This window comes from Phodopus roborovskii, unplaced genomic scaffold (assembly GCF_943737965.1).
Source record: "Phodopus roborovskii unplaced genomic scaffold, PHOROB, whole genome shotgun sequence".
Classification (NCBI taxonomy): domain Eukaryota; kingdom Metazoa; phylum Chordata; class Mammalia; order Rodentia; family Cricetidae; genus Phodopus; species Phodopus roborovskii.
Window position 1 is genome coordinate 15,034,725 of NW_026125295.1, and position 15,008 is coordinate 15,049,732.

Below are 15,008 nucleotides of genomic sequence, written 5' to 3' on the forward strand. Positions count from 1 at the left end.
TAGAAAATTCAAGGCTCTTGAACTAAAGATAAATTGTCTTAAAAATCAAAAGAGAAGGGGTTGAAGAGATCAGCAAGAGCACTGGCTGCTCCTCCAGAGGAGCCAGGTTCAATTCCCAGTACAACATGGCAGCTCACAACTGTCTGTAGCTCCAGTTCCAGGGAATTTAACACCCTCACACTGACATGAACACAGACAAAACACCAATGCACATAAAACGAAATTGAATAAAATAGTAAAAAAACAAATAATCACCTAGAAAAGTAAAACAAAGATAAATCAGTCTAAAGCTGTTGCCATCTGAAAAGATCAAAATCAACCAGTTGCAGTGAGTGGTAGCCCACAGTTGCGATCCAGCTCCAAGCACTTGGAAACAGAGCCAGAAAATTAGATACAAGTTCAATGTCACCCTGGTCTACAAAGGGAGTCCCAAACAAGGCCACATAATGAAACCTTTTCTTACAAAAGCCAGAGAGAGAAAGAGGATAGATACTAAGGTTATCCCAGCAACCCTCCTAAAAAAAAAAAAAATTACTGTCAAAAAATAAATAATAAAAATGCCTACAACGGCATAGTAAGCTCCAACCACCAAAGTGACACGGAAAGGGGCTGGGTGCAACAGTTCAGTGGTATAGTGCATGTGCCCCTGGTTCAACTCTCAGCACCAAAAACCAGAGGAAAGTAAGTTAAAAAATCATAAACAAAGGAGAAAAACACATACATAACAAAGCCCAAAACGCCAATCAGAAATGCACCTAGCTGGGTGCAGCAGTGATTGTGTCTGCGATCTCTGCACTGAAGTAGAAATAGGTGGGGTAGTAGTTCAAGGCCATTCTTAGCTACATAGCAAGTTAAGACCAGACTGGGCTACATGAAATCTTGTTTCAAACAACTAAAAAGAAGCTTCCTTTTGGGGCTGGAGAGATGGCTTAAAAGCACTGGTTGCTCTTCCACAGAACCCAGGGTTCAATTCCCAGCACCCACATGACAGACAACTCATAATCCTCACTTAGTAACTCCAGCTCCAGAGAATCCAATTCCCTCTTCTGGCCTCTATAGGCACTGCATGGATGTGGTGCACAGACATATGCAGGCAAAACACTCACACACAAAATAAATGTTAAAAATAAAGCTCAAAATATCTTTTTAAAAGAATTTCCTCTTTTCTACATGGTATCATTCATGATGCCAAAATATACAGGACCCCTTTAGCTAATTGAGGAGCCAGTGAAAAAAATCTCACCAAGTTCACCAGGCGACGAAGACCATCATAACGGTCAAAGAGCTCCAAGACAGCCCGGAATGAGAAGCAAATTGAGAAAAACATTGTAGCATGGCAGCATCCTGAAGCATGAGAACATTCCATTAACCATAGGGTATAGTTCACCACATCAGAAAGAACATTGTGGGGATGCATGCAAACCTGCAAAACAGTAAATAAATACATTTTAACATTTGGGACAAAGGTTTCTTCAAAAACTGTCCAATGTAGATAGAAATGTTTACAGAATACAGTGATCACTCTAAATCATTTCTAGAACATAATTCATTCCAAACCTGAAAACTACCTAAATTTAATTAAGTACAAGTTATACTTACCAAGAGCAAAAAAAATATATCATTTAATGCTTCTAAATGACTACGTGCATAAAGTATTAACATCTTGCTTAACAATTATGAACAGGCTCAGAAGTTAAGTGTGGTGATATTTTGTTTGTATTCTAACAAAGCTTGCCTGAAGATCAAAGGTTGGAGCTAGCCACTAGTTAACCATAGAGGTCTGGAGGTCTGTACAGACAGAAAGTAAGATGGCTGGGCAGAGAGGAATATAAAGCAGGAGACAGTAGCTCGACCTCTTTTCAAAGATCTAGAGATTTTATAGAGGTAAGAGCTCTAGTGGCTAGCTGCTCTGCTTCTCTGACCTTTTAGCTTTTACTCCCTAATATCTGATTCTAGGTTTTTATTAAAACCAATTAAAAATTTGTGCTACAAAGAACTTTTTTTTTTTTTTTTTTTGAGACACAGTCTCACTTTGTGAACCTAACTGGCCTAGAACTCAACTATGTAGACCAGCTGGTCTCAGACTCAAGAGATCCACATGCCTCTGGCTCCCAAGTACAAGGATTAAAAAGGCATGTAGCACCATGCCCAACAAAGACATTCTTAAATAATTTAGCCTACTGATAATACTAAATCTACAAATGTAGTATCTGCTGCTCTACTAATTCATACATGTGTATGCTTCCTATTTAAGTCAAACACTGAAAACATTACCTAGGTTTGCCTGGTTCAATTTTCTATATTTTAGTCATAATTAACTTTGTGCATATAGTTAACTATTCACAAAAAGTAAAATTTTAATTATTAGTTATCTTAATAAAGGAGCAAAGACAAAGACAACACTCAAGACAATCAAGAGCTTTACTAAGAAGTCAGGTACAATATACAATATTAGAAAAATGTCCCTGGTACAGAAATAAGCCCTCTCCTAGAGATACCTAGGGAGACCATCACTTTTCAAATGTACAGCCCACTCACTTTTTTAAAAAAATGATCACAAACATGAAAAACTTAATGGAAAAACAAGAGACTTAAACTAAAAATGAGAACAGCTAAAATTAGTTCACTATCTCCACCACAAATTATTTAACACATATAAAGCATCATCTGTTTTTATAATAAATTGACTTTAAAATGTAAACCGCAATGAGAGACAAATGAAAAGTGCCTATTAATTGTAATGCCACAGAAATCACAGAAAGCAAATAAAGCTTGTAGAATATCTGTCCTACACTTTCTTGGTAGAGTCAATTTTTTCTAAACCATTTCACATTTTAGGATGCTTTGTGTAGATATACATCTACATTCTTCATGTCTTTCGTAAGAATTTCGTCTTTTCAACTATTCCTTTCTTATCCAAATGTTTATCTGTGAATGTGCTGTTTCAAAGAGATGGTCCCCATCAAATCCCATTCTCATCACCTAAATGGACTGACTAGACTTACTCTTTCCATAGCATCCTGGTTGTAGGACAGGTAATATAAGCACATGGATACACCAGTTGCAGCCATAGAAGGACGAGGAATTTCCAGTAATTTCTGTACTCCACCATGTGCAACAAATTCTGTGGCAAATTTGTTATGGAGCAGGAGAGATGCTAAGTGCTAAACAGTAAGGACACATGTTACAGTGGAATAATCAAAAACATCACAAATCTCTTAACACAATATTAACTTCTATAGAGTTATCTAAGTAGAGAACCACCCTCTCAAAAAAGAATAGCTAGAGTAGCCAGTCAGTGATAATGCACGCCTTTAATCCCAGCACTTGGGAGGCAGAGGTAGGTGGATCTCTGTCTGTTTCAGGCCAGCCTGATCTATAGAGCAAGTTACAGGACTGCCAGGGTTACACAGAGAAACCCTGTCTCAAAAAAACAACAACAAAAGATATTTCATTGTATTTATTATGTGAGTGGCTATGGTGTTACATGTGGAGGTCAGAAAGTAACTAGCAGGAATCGGTTTTCTCTTTCCACCTATGGTTCCCAGAGATCAAACTCCAGTCATCAGGCTTGGCAACAATTGCCCTAACCTGCTGAGCCATCTCACTAGCCCTAGATAGGCTATCTACTGGCCTTGAACCCATTGACTCCCCACAGCTGGAATTACAAGCTTGCACTACAACACCCCATTCAATTTTTATCATTAAAGTTTTATTAATTTCTTGTTCAATTCCTACTAGTCCAGAGAGTCTAACAAAAGTAGGATGTTCTTCATATTTCTGAACCCAGGCACCTCAAACACAGCCTCAGGAGAGCTAGAGCTCCCCCTCCTGTTTCCAGAACGGACAATACAAGTTGGCAATTACATACTTGAAGAGATAGTCAATGGCACCATTAATAGGTATATACCTTCTTCATAAGTATTCAACACCTAGAGCTGGACTAAGCCTTACAAAAAATTCAAATCCTTTCCTTCATTTGTCATAAAGGCCTCTACCATTCTTCCTTCAAGAAGCAGCTAAACTAGGTATCCATTCCTAGTAACTTCAGCCACAAGAATGGTTTTCTCATGTTACTACCATACCACGACAATTTACCATCACAAAAGGTTGAGAAATAGAATAAGTAGGCTTAACATTTATCAAGAAGCCTAGTTTTATTTGGGTCCTCACCACCTACAAACCCACTTCACCTCACCCTTTGAGCAGATCCTGTTGGTTTTCTTTCTGATAGTCAACTTGCTCTGTAGACCAGGCAGGCCTCAAACTCAGATCTGCCTGTCTCTGCCTCCTGAGTACTAAAATTAATAATGGCATTAACTGTGTGCACCACCAGCCTCAATTTCCTTTTAACCCATTTTGTTCCTATTAAATTGTTCCTTTATGTTCCTTCTATTACACAACTTGAATCTTCCTTTTGAACAAAATGATATACCCAGATTTTTTTTGTATGTGTGTGTGTGTGTGTGTGTGTGTGTGTGAGAGAGAGAGAGAGAGAGAGAGAGAGAGAGAGAGAGAGAGAGAGAGAGAGAGAGAGAATATGTACATAAGATAGTAATGTGGGTGCCCAAGGAGGACATCAGATCCCGGAGCTGGAGTTACAAGCCATTATGAGCTGCCACATACAGGTTCTAGAAACCAAATTTGGCATTTTAATTGTTGAGCCATCTCTCCAACTCCAATTTTGTTTCTTAGAAGGATCCTTTTTCTTTTTGATTTTTCCTTGTTCATACATATTATCTTTTGTCCCATTTATAACTTTTTATCGAAACAGATAACAATACCCATTTCGAAAAAGAGTGAACAAAGTCACTATCCAATTGCATTTTGGCCAAAATTAGTGTTGTAACTAAATGAAGTATTTCTGGGCCACTGAACACAACTCCAACCTCCAGTGCCATTTCACTCTTCAAGGTATAATCACCAAGTTCACTCTTCAAACAAATAGACAGACAGACAGACAGACAGACAGACAACCAGACAAACAACCAGACACACACACACAGCCATATATTACTTCAATTCTGTCTGATTTCATCCAGACTTATTAAAATGTCTAAGGACTAAAAGACAAACTTATTCATTTCAATCCCACTTCAACACACTTATAGCTGTACTACTGTTTAATACAGCAGACACTGGTGACACGCAGGTAACTTACTCAAAATTAACTAAAATTTAAAATTTAAAGCCAGGCATGTAGTACCACACAAATAAAATCCCAATATCAAAAAGGCTGAGGCAAAAGGGTTACTGTAAACTTGAAGCCAACCAGGTCTATATATAGAGTTCCATGCTAACCTGTGCCACAAACTGAGATCCTGTCCCAAAAGTAAATAAATGAAACTTGAGTTCTTCAGAGACACTATATTTTCTTTTCTTGCTGTTATTTTTTCTTTCCCCATTTTTTATTTTGGGAGGGTGGGTGGGAGGAGATGAAGGGGGAGTGAAAGGAGGGACGGGAGGGAGAATTTTGGTTGGAGTGTAAAATGAGACACTATATTTTCATACTGAAAATTCACATATGGTTGGCTGATACTGGTACTAACTGCATTTAACATGAGTTTCATAAACATCAAATACTAATAAAATGCTCAGTGACCTAATATTTTTGAGATCTTTACCTTGAGTGCCTCAAAAGTAAGCAGGACATCATTAGTCTGTTTCAGATCAATATAAAACATCATCAGTTCTCGTGATCCAAGTTGCATAAATATGGGAAGTAACTGAAATGAAGACCAAAAAAAAGTCTTAAATTGTTTTTTTTCATTCCCTGTATTTTATGAAAGAATATTAAAGAAATGAAACCTCAAAGAATAAATTTTTAAAAAGTTTAAAAAAGCCAGGTGTTGGCGGCGCACGCCTTTAATCCCAGAGGAAGAGGTAAACAAATATCTGTGAGTTCGAGGCCAGCCTGATCTACAGAGCTAGTTCTAAAACATCCTCCAAAGGAATACAGAGAACCCCTGTCTCAATAAACCAAAAGTTTAATTTTTTTTAAAAAAAGAAGCACCCCTGCCATGAAGATTATGTCCATATGTGGTAGTAGGTTGAATAGGAATGGCCCCCACAGAATCCTATGTTTGAATATTTGGCTCATAGGGAGTGATAATATTAGGGGGTATGTCTTTGAAGGGGAGGTGTGTCACTAGGGGTTGGGCTGTGAGGTCTCAGAAGCTCAAACCAGTTCACTTCATGCTGCCTGCAATCCAGATGCAGACCTGAGCTCCTCCAATACCATGTCTGCCTGCATGCTTCCTATAATAATAGATTAAACCTCTGAAACTATAAGCCAGCCCCAATTAAATGTTTTCCTTTTTATGAGTTACTGGGGTCATGATACCTTTTCCCAGCAACAGAAAGTCTAATGAAGACATATTTACATGAATACATTTTGATCAAACTAAGCTTTTATCAAGAGTGACCTGCATAAGGCCTTATTTATTTGAGATGAAGACCTTTCTAGAATGCAGTTAAGAGTGTGTCAGTGGGCAAGATACAACCATAAAAACCCTAAACACAAACATAATAGTCCCAAAATGTGAATAGTACCTTATACCAATAACTTACCTCTTGATACTCTCCTAGAGGGGTCAGATACTGGAGAATAAGTCGCTGCTCAATAGCGGGAGTCATAGGATAGAGGGTATAATTGGTGCCAATCACCCAGGGGGACATTTCTGACCAGCTGCTATTAGACAGCTCAACAAACACACGATCTGGGTCAGAAGATGAGAAACCCAACTTCTGCTTGGCCTTCCTAAAGTTCTCTCTGTCACCATGCTTTGCAGACTTGCTCTTCTTCAGTCCTCCTTCCTCAGGTTTAGTTGCTGAGTTCACTCTACTACTGGTCTTGTGACTTGAATCCAGACGAAAGGAGATCTCCATATCTCTAGAAGTTTCCTGCTCTCCATCCACAACATCTACTGCCATGTCACCATAGTCCATATCCACAGCTTCCTCATCCAGAGGCAAAAGCGGTTCTGATGAAAGCTTCCGTGGACTAGGACGCTTATTTTCCTGCCGCAAAGCCACTTCCTGAAGTTGCAGCTCTCTCAGTCTTCGAAGCACTATCGCCACCTAGCAACAAATATTTGAGTAAAAGCAGTTATTTATTCTGAATTTCAATTTACATGATTCTTATTAAATAATTATTTTCTTTGTGTTTGTTTTATGAGGTAGAATCTCATTCTTCCTTTGTCTCTCAAATGCTAAAATTTGTAGGCACATACGACCACAAACAGCTCATTATATATTACTTCCTATTAAAGAGAACACAATATTCATGCAGTTAGCACAATGTCTGGGAATAGTAGATTTGATAAACAGGTTGGTTTAATTCCTGTGATTTGATGAAATAAGCTATGGCTAAAGTCTATTTTAAGATGGACATGGTGGTACTCCCCTTTAATCCCAGCACTCAGGAGACAGACCATCTGCCTCCTGAGTTTGAAGCCAGTCTGATCTACAGAACAAGTACCAGGACATCCAGAGCTGTTATACAGAGAAACACTGTTGAGACCAAAAAAATAAATTGTTCACTAAAAATATATATAGACACACACATATATAATAGCATGCATGCATGTGTGTGTGTGTTTTCCCAGAGAACCCAAACCAGAAGATTTGTACATAAAACACACCATTTACAAGTGGTCTGTTTGGACCAAGGTAGACTGGACTATGCATCCCACCTAAAAAAGCAGAAGCAAGATTTATTCGTGGACTTTTTAAAAATTGGCTTTGACAATCAAAACTGAAGATTTTAATAACTTACTGACTATATTGTTTGTCACTAGCAACTACATAATCTAATGTCCAAGCCTGCCTTTTTAAACTTTTTAGTATTTATTTAGGAGACCAAAACTAAAAATTGGTTCTGTTTACTTGAGTGCAATGGTACATGCCTATAATTTCAACACTTGAAATCAGCACAAGTCTGAAGCTAGCCAGAGCTACATAGTGAATTCAAGTCCAATCTGGGCTACACAGAAAGACAAAGTTTTTTTCATTTTTTTTTTTTTAAAGAAAAACAAAACACACACAAACACACACACATACAGAAATAGCAAAGCAATTAAGAATGGTACTACATTAAAGAAGGGGTTTGTACCTGGATTTCAATCTGAAACGCATTTCTTTTGTTTTGTTTCAAGACAGAGTTTCTCTGTACCTTTAGAGACAGTCCTGGAACTCACAGAGATCCACCTGCCTCTGCCTCCAAAGAGCTGAGATTAAAGGCACCACTGCCCAGCTGCCATTTCTTTTAAAATTTACAATAGTGGATAAATGGAAGGTAGATGAGTAAACTAATGAGTGTAATAAAAAGTTAACAACCCATTCAACTGGTACAGATTCAAATATTCACTAAAATTCTTTCAACTTTGCTACATGTTTCAAAATCTTCAAAACACAAAGGTTAAGGAGAGAAATGAGTACAGGACATAGGGAATGGTTTATGTCATGATTCCTGAGAAGATTAAAAAAAATAGTTTAAATGTAAATGCAAAATCAAAATTACTATGGAGAGAAATCTTAAAGTGCTGATATAAGTATTTTCTAGGACAGGTTTTTGGTAAGATATACCTACTCAGATTCAGGCAGCAATTGTGCCACAATTCACTCTAAGATGGTCCTTACCAGCTGTGAATTTTCATCTCTGTAGTTGGCAGCAATGTCTTGATTTTCCATAGCACCTCCCAACAATCCAGTAGAATATGTTCTCAGTGGCTGATCAGCCTCTCGGGCCCATTTGAAAAGATTTTCAACAATCCCTTCCTATAGTAAAGGACATGAAATAGTACAATTCAGAAAAGGCCTATTTTCATAACTAAAATTATAAGCCAAGGTTTCTATCCCATAACAAAAAAAAAAAAAAAAAAGTAAAAGTTTCAGTGACGGACTAGAGATATTTCAATCGCTAAGACAACTTGATGTACAAGCTTGAGTACCAAAGTTCAGATCCCAGCACCAACATGACAAGCCAGGATCCCATACATGCCTCTAACAACTCTAAGGGAGTAAAGAAAAAGAGGACAGCTGGGGTGCCCTGGCTTCCAGAACAGCAGTGAAAATGGGAGTCTCATCTTCAAGGAAAGGCCGCCTCAAAGAAATAGGTAGACTGATATCGCAGGCCAACTGATACCCTCTTCTGGCCTCTTAAGTGCATGTACAATCCCTGCCTACACATGTGCACATGTACATACACACATACACACACATACACACACACACACACACACACACACACACACACACCTTTACAAACTGTATTCCAGTGTTATTCATTAAAGTAACTACATTTAATCTCCATTACCATAAAGGAAGAAAAAGAGCAAGAATTTAAATAAAACCATAATAAACTTTTTAAGACATGATCTTAAGATTCTGAAAAATATTATTTCACCCATATAGCAGGTAGCTGTTCAAATAACATACTTTTGTTGATTTGGGAGATAGGATATTATGTAGACTAAAGTGGCATCAAACTTCCAAATTAGCAAAAAATGACTTTCAGCTCCTGATCCTCCTGCTTCCCACACTGAGGTAAGAGTTAGATATCACCTGATTTAACTGTTTCTTAAATTTTTCTTTTGCCTATCTAGAGCACACATTGATACTTGAAGAAAAAATTAACAATTACTGTAATAATAAACACAAATCCAAAAGTTCAATCCACTCAATCAAAAACAAAGACTTTTCTTCTATCAAGTACCTTTTCTTGAAAAACAACTGCAGTTTCTAGACCTGGCATGATGTCCAGTAGCAGTCTGCAAGCTGCAGTATTTAAAGGGGGCTCTCTACTTGTCATCACATAGGCATTCACCAGCTGTAAAGAAAAAGGAGGAAAGGAAAACAGAGGGATGGGGGTAAAAAGAAATGTGAGTAGACATGATCAATGTACTATATCAATGTACAATTCCATCAACTTGTATATTCAATGTATTAATAATTGAAATTTTTAAGAAAGGTATAAAGGAGTACTATTTATTCTGGAATTCAATCCAATCCAATTAAGGACGTTTAATGAATTTATTAAACTAACTTCCTTTATTAACAAAATAAGTTTAACAACTTCCTTAATTTGATTAAAACCCCATGGGGATTTTTTGGCCAGTGGAGGAGGGACTTATTTTGAAACAGGGTCTCATGTAGCTCAAACTCAATCTTTTTCCTCCCTCAGCAAGTGCTAGGATTGCTTATATACATAAACCACCATACTGATTCCCATCATTTTCCACTTCCAACTACTAATATCCATAATTTCTTTAGCTACTGCTACTTTCAGAAACTGTAAGAAAAATGTACATAATGTGTGTATACATACACTCTTTCATTTACTCATCACAACAGACAAAAAACACCTTCCTATCCACTCACATACCAAAGCATACAACAGTTTTAGTGGAGAATCATACAATGCATATCATTTTTATGTAGCACGAATTCTAATTGATATTAATAATAAAAAACCCAGAGTCAGCTATGAGAGGGTGAAAAGCTGAACGATCAGAGAGGCAAAACAGCCAGCCACTAAAGAGTTCTTACCTCTACCAATGCTCAGACCAAAACAGTGATCCTATCCTCCGACTGATTGCTCAAACTGTACTGCTCCTCAAACTGCTCCCTCAGACTGTCATGAGCTCCTGGCTCCCACCTTATATTCTCTCTGCCCAGTCATGTCCTTTCCTGTCTCAACCTCCATAGTCCTAAGATTAAAGGTGTCACCCCAAGAGCTGGGATCACCTCTGTATGAGCTCTGTTTCTCTTAGACTGGATCAATTTCGTGTAGCCCAGGGTGCCTTGAACTAACAGAGATCCGTCTGCCTGTTTCCCTATCTCCCGAATGCTGGAATTAAAGGCCTGCACCACCACTGCCTGGCTGCTATGGCTAACTAGTGTGGCTAGCTTTTCACTCTGATCTTCAGGCAAGCATTATTTATTAAATCATAAACAAAATATCACTACACTTTTACTTTTCCATTCAAAAGAACATTTACATTCCTAAATGAAAACAGTCCTACTAAAGAATAAGCAGTGATACCTTGAGAGCCTTTACCAATAATTCACACCAAACAAATTACACACCAAAAAGAAAATAATTGCATTACAACCAGAACTTTGTTAAAAAGGCAGCATGATTACTTTTTCAATAACTAAGTTAAAAAAAATTTAACCATTCTTCTCTCAACTTTAACAAAGTTTTAGATGACAAAAAAAAACTATTAAATAAACAAACAAATAAATGTATGATTATCTTCTGATAATTCCTGGAGGAAAGAAAAAGCAAACCTACTGCATTAACAAAGTTTTAGATGACAAAAAAAACTATTAAATAAACAAACAAATAAATGTATGATTATCTTCTGATAATTCCTGGAGGAAAGAAAAAGCAAACCTACTGCATTCATGAAATCATCATTCTTGAAGAGTATTCTCAGCAAGTGGCCCAGCATGCACTCTGGATCAGCTCGACCTACCAAAAGAGAGACACACAAAGGAATAAGTAACCCTGTCAAACAAATTAGACCTATGAAATAAGGATCTCTATGAGGTCAACCTGGTTCACATAGCCATCTAGAGCTACATAGTGAGATCCTGCCTCAATAAATAAATAAATAAATAAATAAATAAATAAATAAGCAACAACAATTTTTAAGAATCATTCTCTAGGGGCTAGTTAGATAGATTAGTCACTAAAGTGCTTACCATGCAGACATGAGGACCTGAGTTTGATCCCTGAAACCCATGTAAAAAGCCAGGCATAGGTGCACACTTGATGTCCCAGCAATTGGAAGATGGAGACAGAATGATCTCTGGACCAGCCATCCTAGCCAAACTGGGAGCCCCAGGTCCAAGTGAGAGACCCTAGGAACCAGATAGATGGCTCCTGAGGGACAACATCTTAAGGTGACTTCTGGTCTCCACATGCACACACATACTAACAAAAAAGTTCACTCACATACTAACATATATATGAACATACATAAATACTCCCACACATACAAAGAAAGAAAGAAACAAAGAAATTAATTAATTACTGAGCAGTGGTGGCTCAACCTTTTATCCCAGCAACTTGAGAGGCAGAAGCAGGCAAATATCTCTGGGTTCCAGGCCAGCCTGGTCTACAGAGTGAGTTCCAAGACAGCCAAGACTACACAGAGAAACCCTGTCTCAAAAAATCAAAAACAAACAAACAAACCTAAATTCTTTAAAATTAAATGCAACATAAACTCTTTTAAGACACTGATCTTCCCACTGCTCAGCCTTTTCAACAATACTAAATTAGATAATGGCACTTTGGAACTAGATGAGCATCAAGATTTTACAAGGTTTTTTAAAAAAAAAAAGAAGACTGAAAAAATGGTTCAGTAGTTAACAGTAACTACTGCTCTTACAGAAGACACAGATTCAGTACCAAGCACTACATGGCAGCTCACAACTGTCAACTCTATTTTCCCAGCCAAGTGTTGGTGGCAAATGCCTTTAATTCCAGCACTCAGGAGACAGAGGCAGGTGTGAGTTCGAGGCCAGCCTGGTCTACAGAGCGAATTCTAGGACAGCTTCCAAAGCAATAGAAAAACCCTGTCTAGAAAAGTAAACAAACAAAAAATATTTTCCCACAAATACCAGGATAATTATTTCCTGCAATGAAATAATTAGTGCAATGAAAACCTGTTTTCTTTTTTAAGTTAAAAATAAGGGGAAAGATGGCTCAGAGGTTAAGAATACTGGCTGCTCTTCCAGAGGTCCTGAGTTCAATTCCTAGCAACCACATAGTGGCTCACAATCATCTATGAGATCCCTCTTCTGGCATGCAGGGAAACATGAAGGCAGAACACTGTATGCATAATAAATCTTTTTTTTTTTAAAGGGGGGTGGGGGTTAGTAAAATGGCTCAATGGATAAAAGTGCTTGACACATAAGCCTGATGACCAGAGTTCATTCTCGGATCCCACAGGGGGAGAAAGAACCAACTCTTGAAAATTTCTCCTTCAACATCAACACGCTCACCATGGCAGGAGCACACCTGTTCACAGACACACACTGAAACAAAAAAAATAATTAATGAATAAAAAATTATAAGAGCAGCTGGATGGTGGTGCCACTCAGGAGGCAAAGACAGGAGGATCTCTCTAAGTTCGAGGTCAACCTGGTTAAATTCAAGGCCAACTTGGTCTATAAAATGAGTTCCAGGACAGCCTGATGTTATACATAGAAACCCTGTCTTTAAACAACCACCACCATCCCACAAAAAAAGAAAGAAAAAAAGTCAAAAAAAAAAAAAAAAAAAATCCTTAAGTCTTTGGTTTAGTCAGGTGTTGGTAGCACACGCCTTCTGTTTTAGTCCCAGCACTCAGGAGGCAGAGGCAGGCAGATCTCTTTGAGTTTGAGACCAGCCTGGTCTACAAAGCTAGTTCCAGGACAGGCTTCAAAGCAAAACAGAGAAACCCTGGCTCGAAAAAACAAAACAAAAAAATCTTTGGGTTAAGTGCACTTAATTTAATTTCTTTATCTAACATACTCTATTTGAGCCTGAAAGTGATCTGTAACCATCAAATATATTTATTTTTTCTTTTTGTTTCTATACAGGGTTTCTCTGTCTAACAGAGCCCTGGCTGTCCTGGAACTTGCTTTATAAACCAGACAGTCCTGGAACTCAGAGATCTGTCTGCCCACCTCCTGAATGTTAGGATTAAAGTGTGTGCCACCACAGATGACTTATCACACATATTACAGTTTTACCGGAATGTTTTTCCGAGTCTCATCTTGAGAAATAGTGTAACACACACACACACATAGATGTATATATATTTTTATGAGGGTCTCACCATGTAACCCTGGCTCCTGGCTAATCTGGAACTCACTTCATTTAAGTCAGGCTGGCCTTGAACTCACAGAAATCCACAGCCTCTGCCAAACAAGTGCTCAGATTAAAGATATATGCTACCATGCCCAGCATAAATATAAGAACTTAAAATTAACCACAGAGAACCAGGCAATGGTTGCATACACCTTGAATCCCAGCACTTAGGCAGACACAGAAAATCCTAGCATGACAAACCAAAAAAATAATAATAATTACCACAAGGGATGCTATTTCAATTGAAAAGTACTATTAGCAATTTTGTTTTTTTAATTGTTGTTTTACTATTATCTGTATGTTGGAGTGGTGTGATGTATAAGCATGTATATGAATGAACATGCCACAGTACACCATGGCACATGTACAAAAGTCAGATACAATCATGAGTGGTTCTCTCCTTTACCTATACATGATCTCCAGGGATCAAACAGTATTCAGCCTGTCAGGCTTGCAGCAGGAACAACAAAAAAAAAATTTTTTTTTTTTTTTTTTGTTTTTTGTTTTAAGCACAGTTTCTCTGTGTAGCCCTGGCTGTCCTGGAACTAACTCTATAGACCAGGCTGGCCTCGAACTCAGATATGGACCTGCCTCTGTCTCCCAAGTGTTGAGATTAAAGCATGTGCCACCACCACTGGGCAACAATTTTCTTTTTTAAGAAAAAACATATTAGCACAGTGGCACATGCCTGTATCTCAGCTACTCGTGAAGCTATAGTGGGAAAATCATGAATTTTAGACCTGTCTGAACAACACATCAATTTCCTCTTTCAAAAGAAATAGAAAATAAAAGTCTCAGACATAAAAATATCTTACCAGGATGCCGATCATCAAATGGGTCTGGATCTCCTTTACGATATTCTTCAGTTTCTTTTTCAATTAATTCTGACATCCTAGCACAAGAGGAAAAGAGTCAACTCTGAACAAGCATACAAAAAAATGCCAGTAATGGTAATACACGTCCAAAATCCCATCACTGGAGAGGCTGAGGCAGGAGGCCTGCTTTTAAATTCTAGGACAACATGGACTACACAGTGAGCATCATCAGACCAGTCAGGGCCACACAGTAAGACAACATCAGAAAAAAAGCAAAAGTAAAATTCAAAATAGTGCACTATTGACAATAATCAGTCAATAGTTAAGGT

The 15,008-nt window shown here is 37.9% G+C and overlaps 1 protein-coding gene across 8 annotated transcripts in view; it reads right to left on the bottom strand.

Moving 5' to 3' along the window:
• Dcaf1 (DDB1 and CUL4 associated factor 1) overlaps positions 1 to 15,008 on the bottom strand; it is an 86,647-nt gene that overhangs the window by 31,929 nt on the left and 39,710 nt on the right. For 7 of the 8 annotated variants that reach the window (XR_007835825.1, XR_007835824.1, XM_051205239.1 and 4 more), the window contains exons 3-10: positions 14,680 to 14,756; positions 11,403 to 11,476; positions 9,716 to 9,829; positions 8,641 to 8,778; positions 6,571 to 7,080; positions 5,625 to 5,726; positions 3,006 to 3,164; positions 1,244 to 1,423 (exon numbers count right to left, since the gene is read on the bottom strand). Coding sequence is in view for 6 of the 8 variants with exons in the window: in XM_051205239.1 (XP_051061196.1) it covers positions 1,244 to 1,423; positions 3,006 to 3,164; positions 5,625 to 5,726; positions 6,571 to 7,080; positions 8,641 to 8,778; positions 9,716 to 9,829; positions 11,403 to 11,476; positions 14,680 to 14,756 (1,354 nt within the window). In the remaining 2 variants the exon portion in view is untranslated. Of the gene's footprint in view, positions 1 to 1,243; positions 1,424 to 3,005; positions 3,165 to 5,624; positions 5,727 to 6,570; positions 7,081 to 8,640; positions 8,779 to 9,715; positions 9,830 to 11,402; positions 11,477 to 11,709; positions 11,844 to 14,679; positions 14,757 to 15,008 lie in introns of those variants that run through there. The other variant, XM_051205262.1, reaches the window with a different exon arrangement.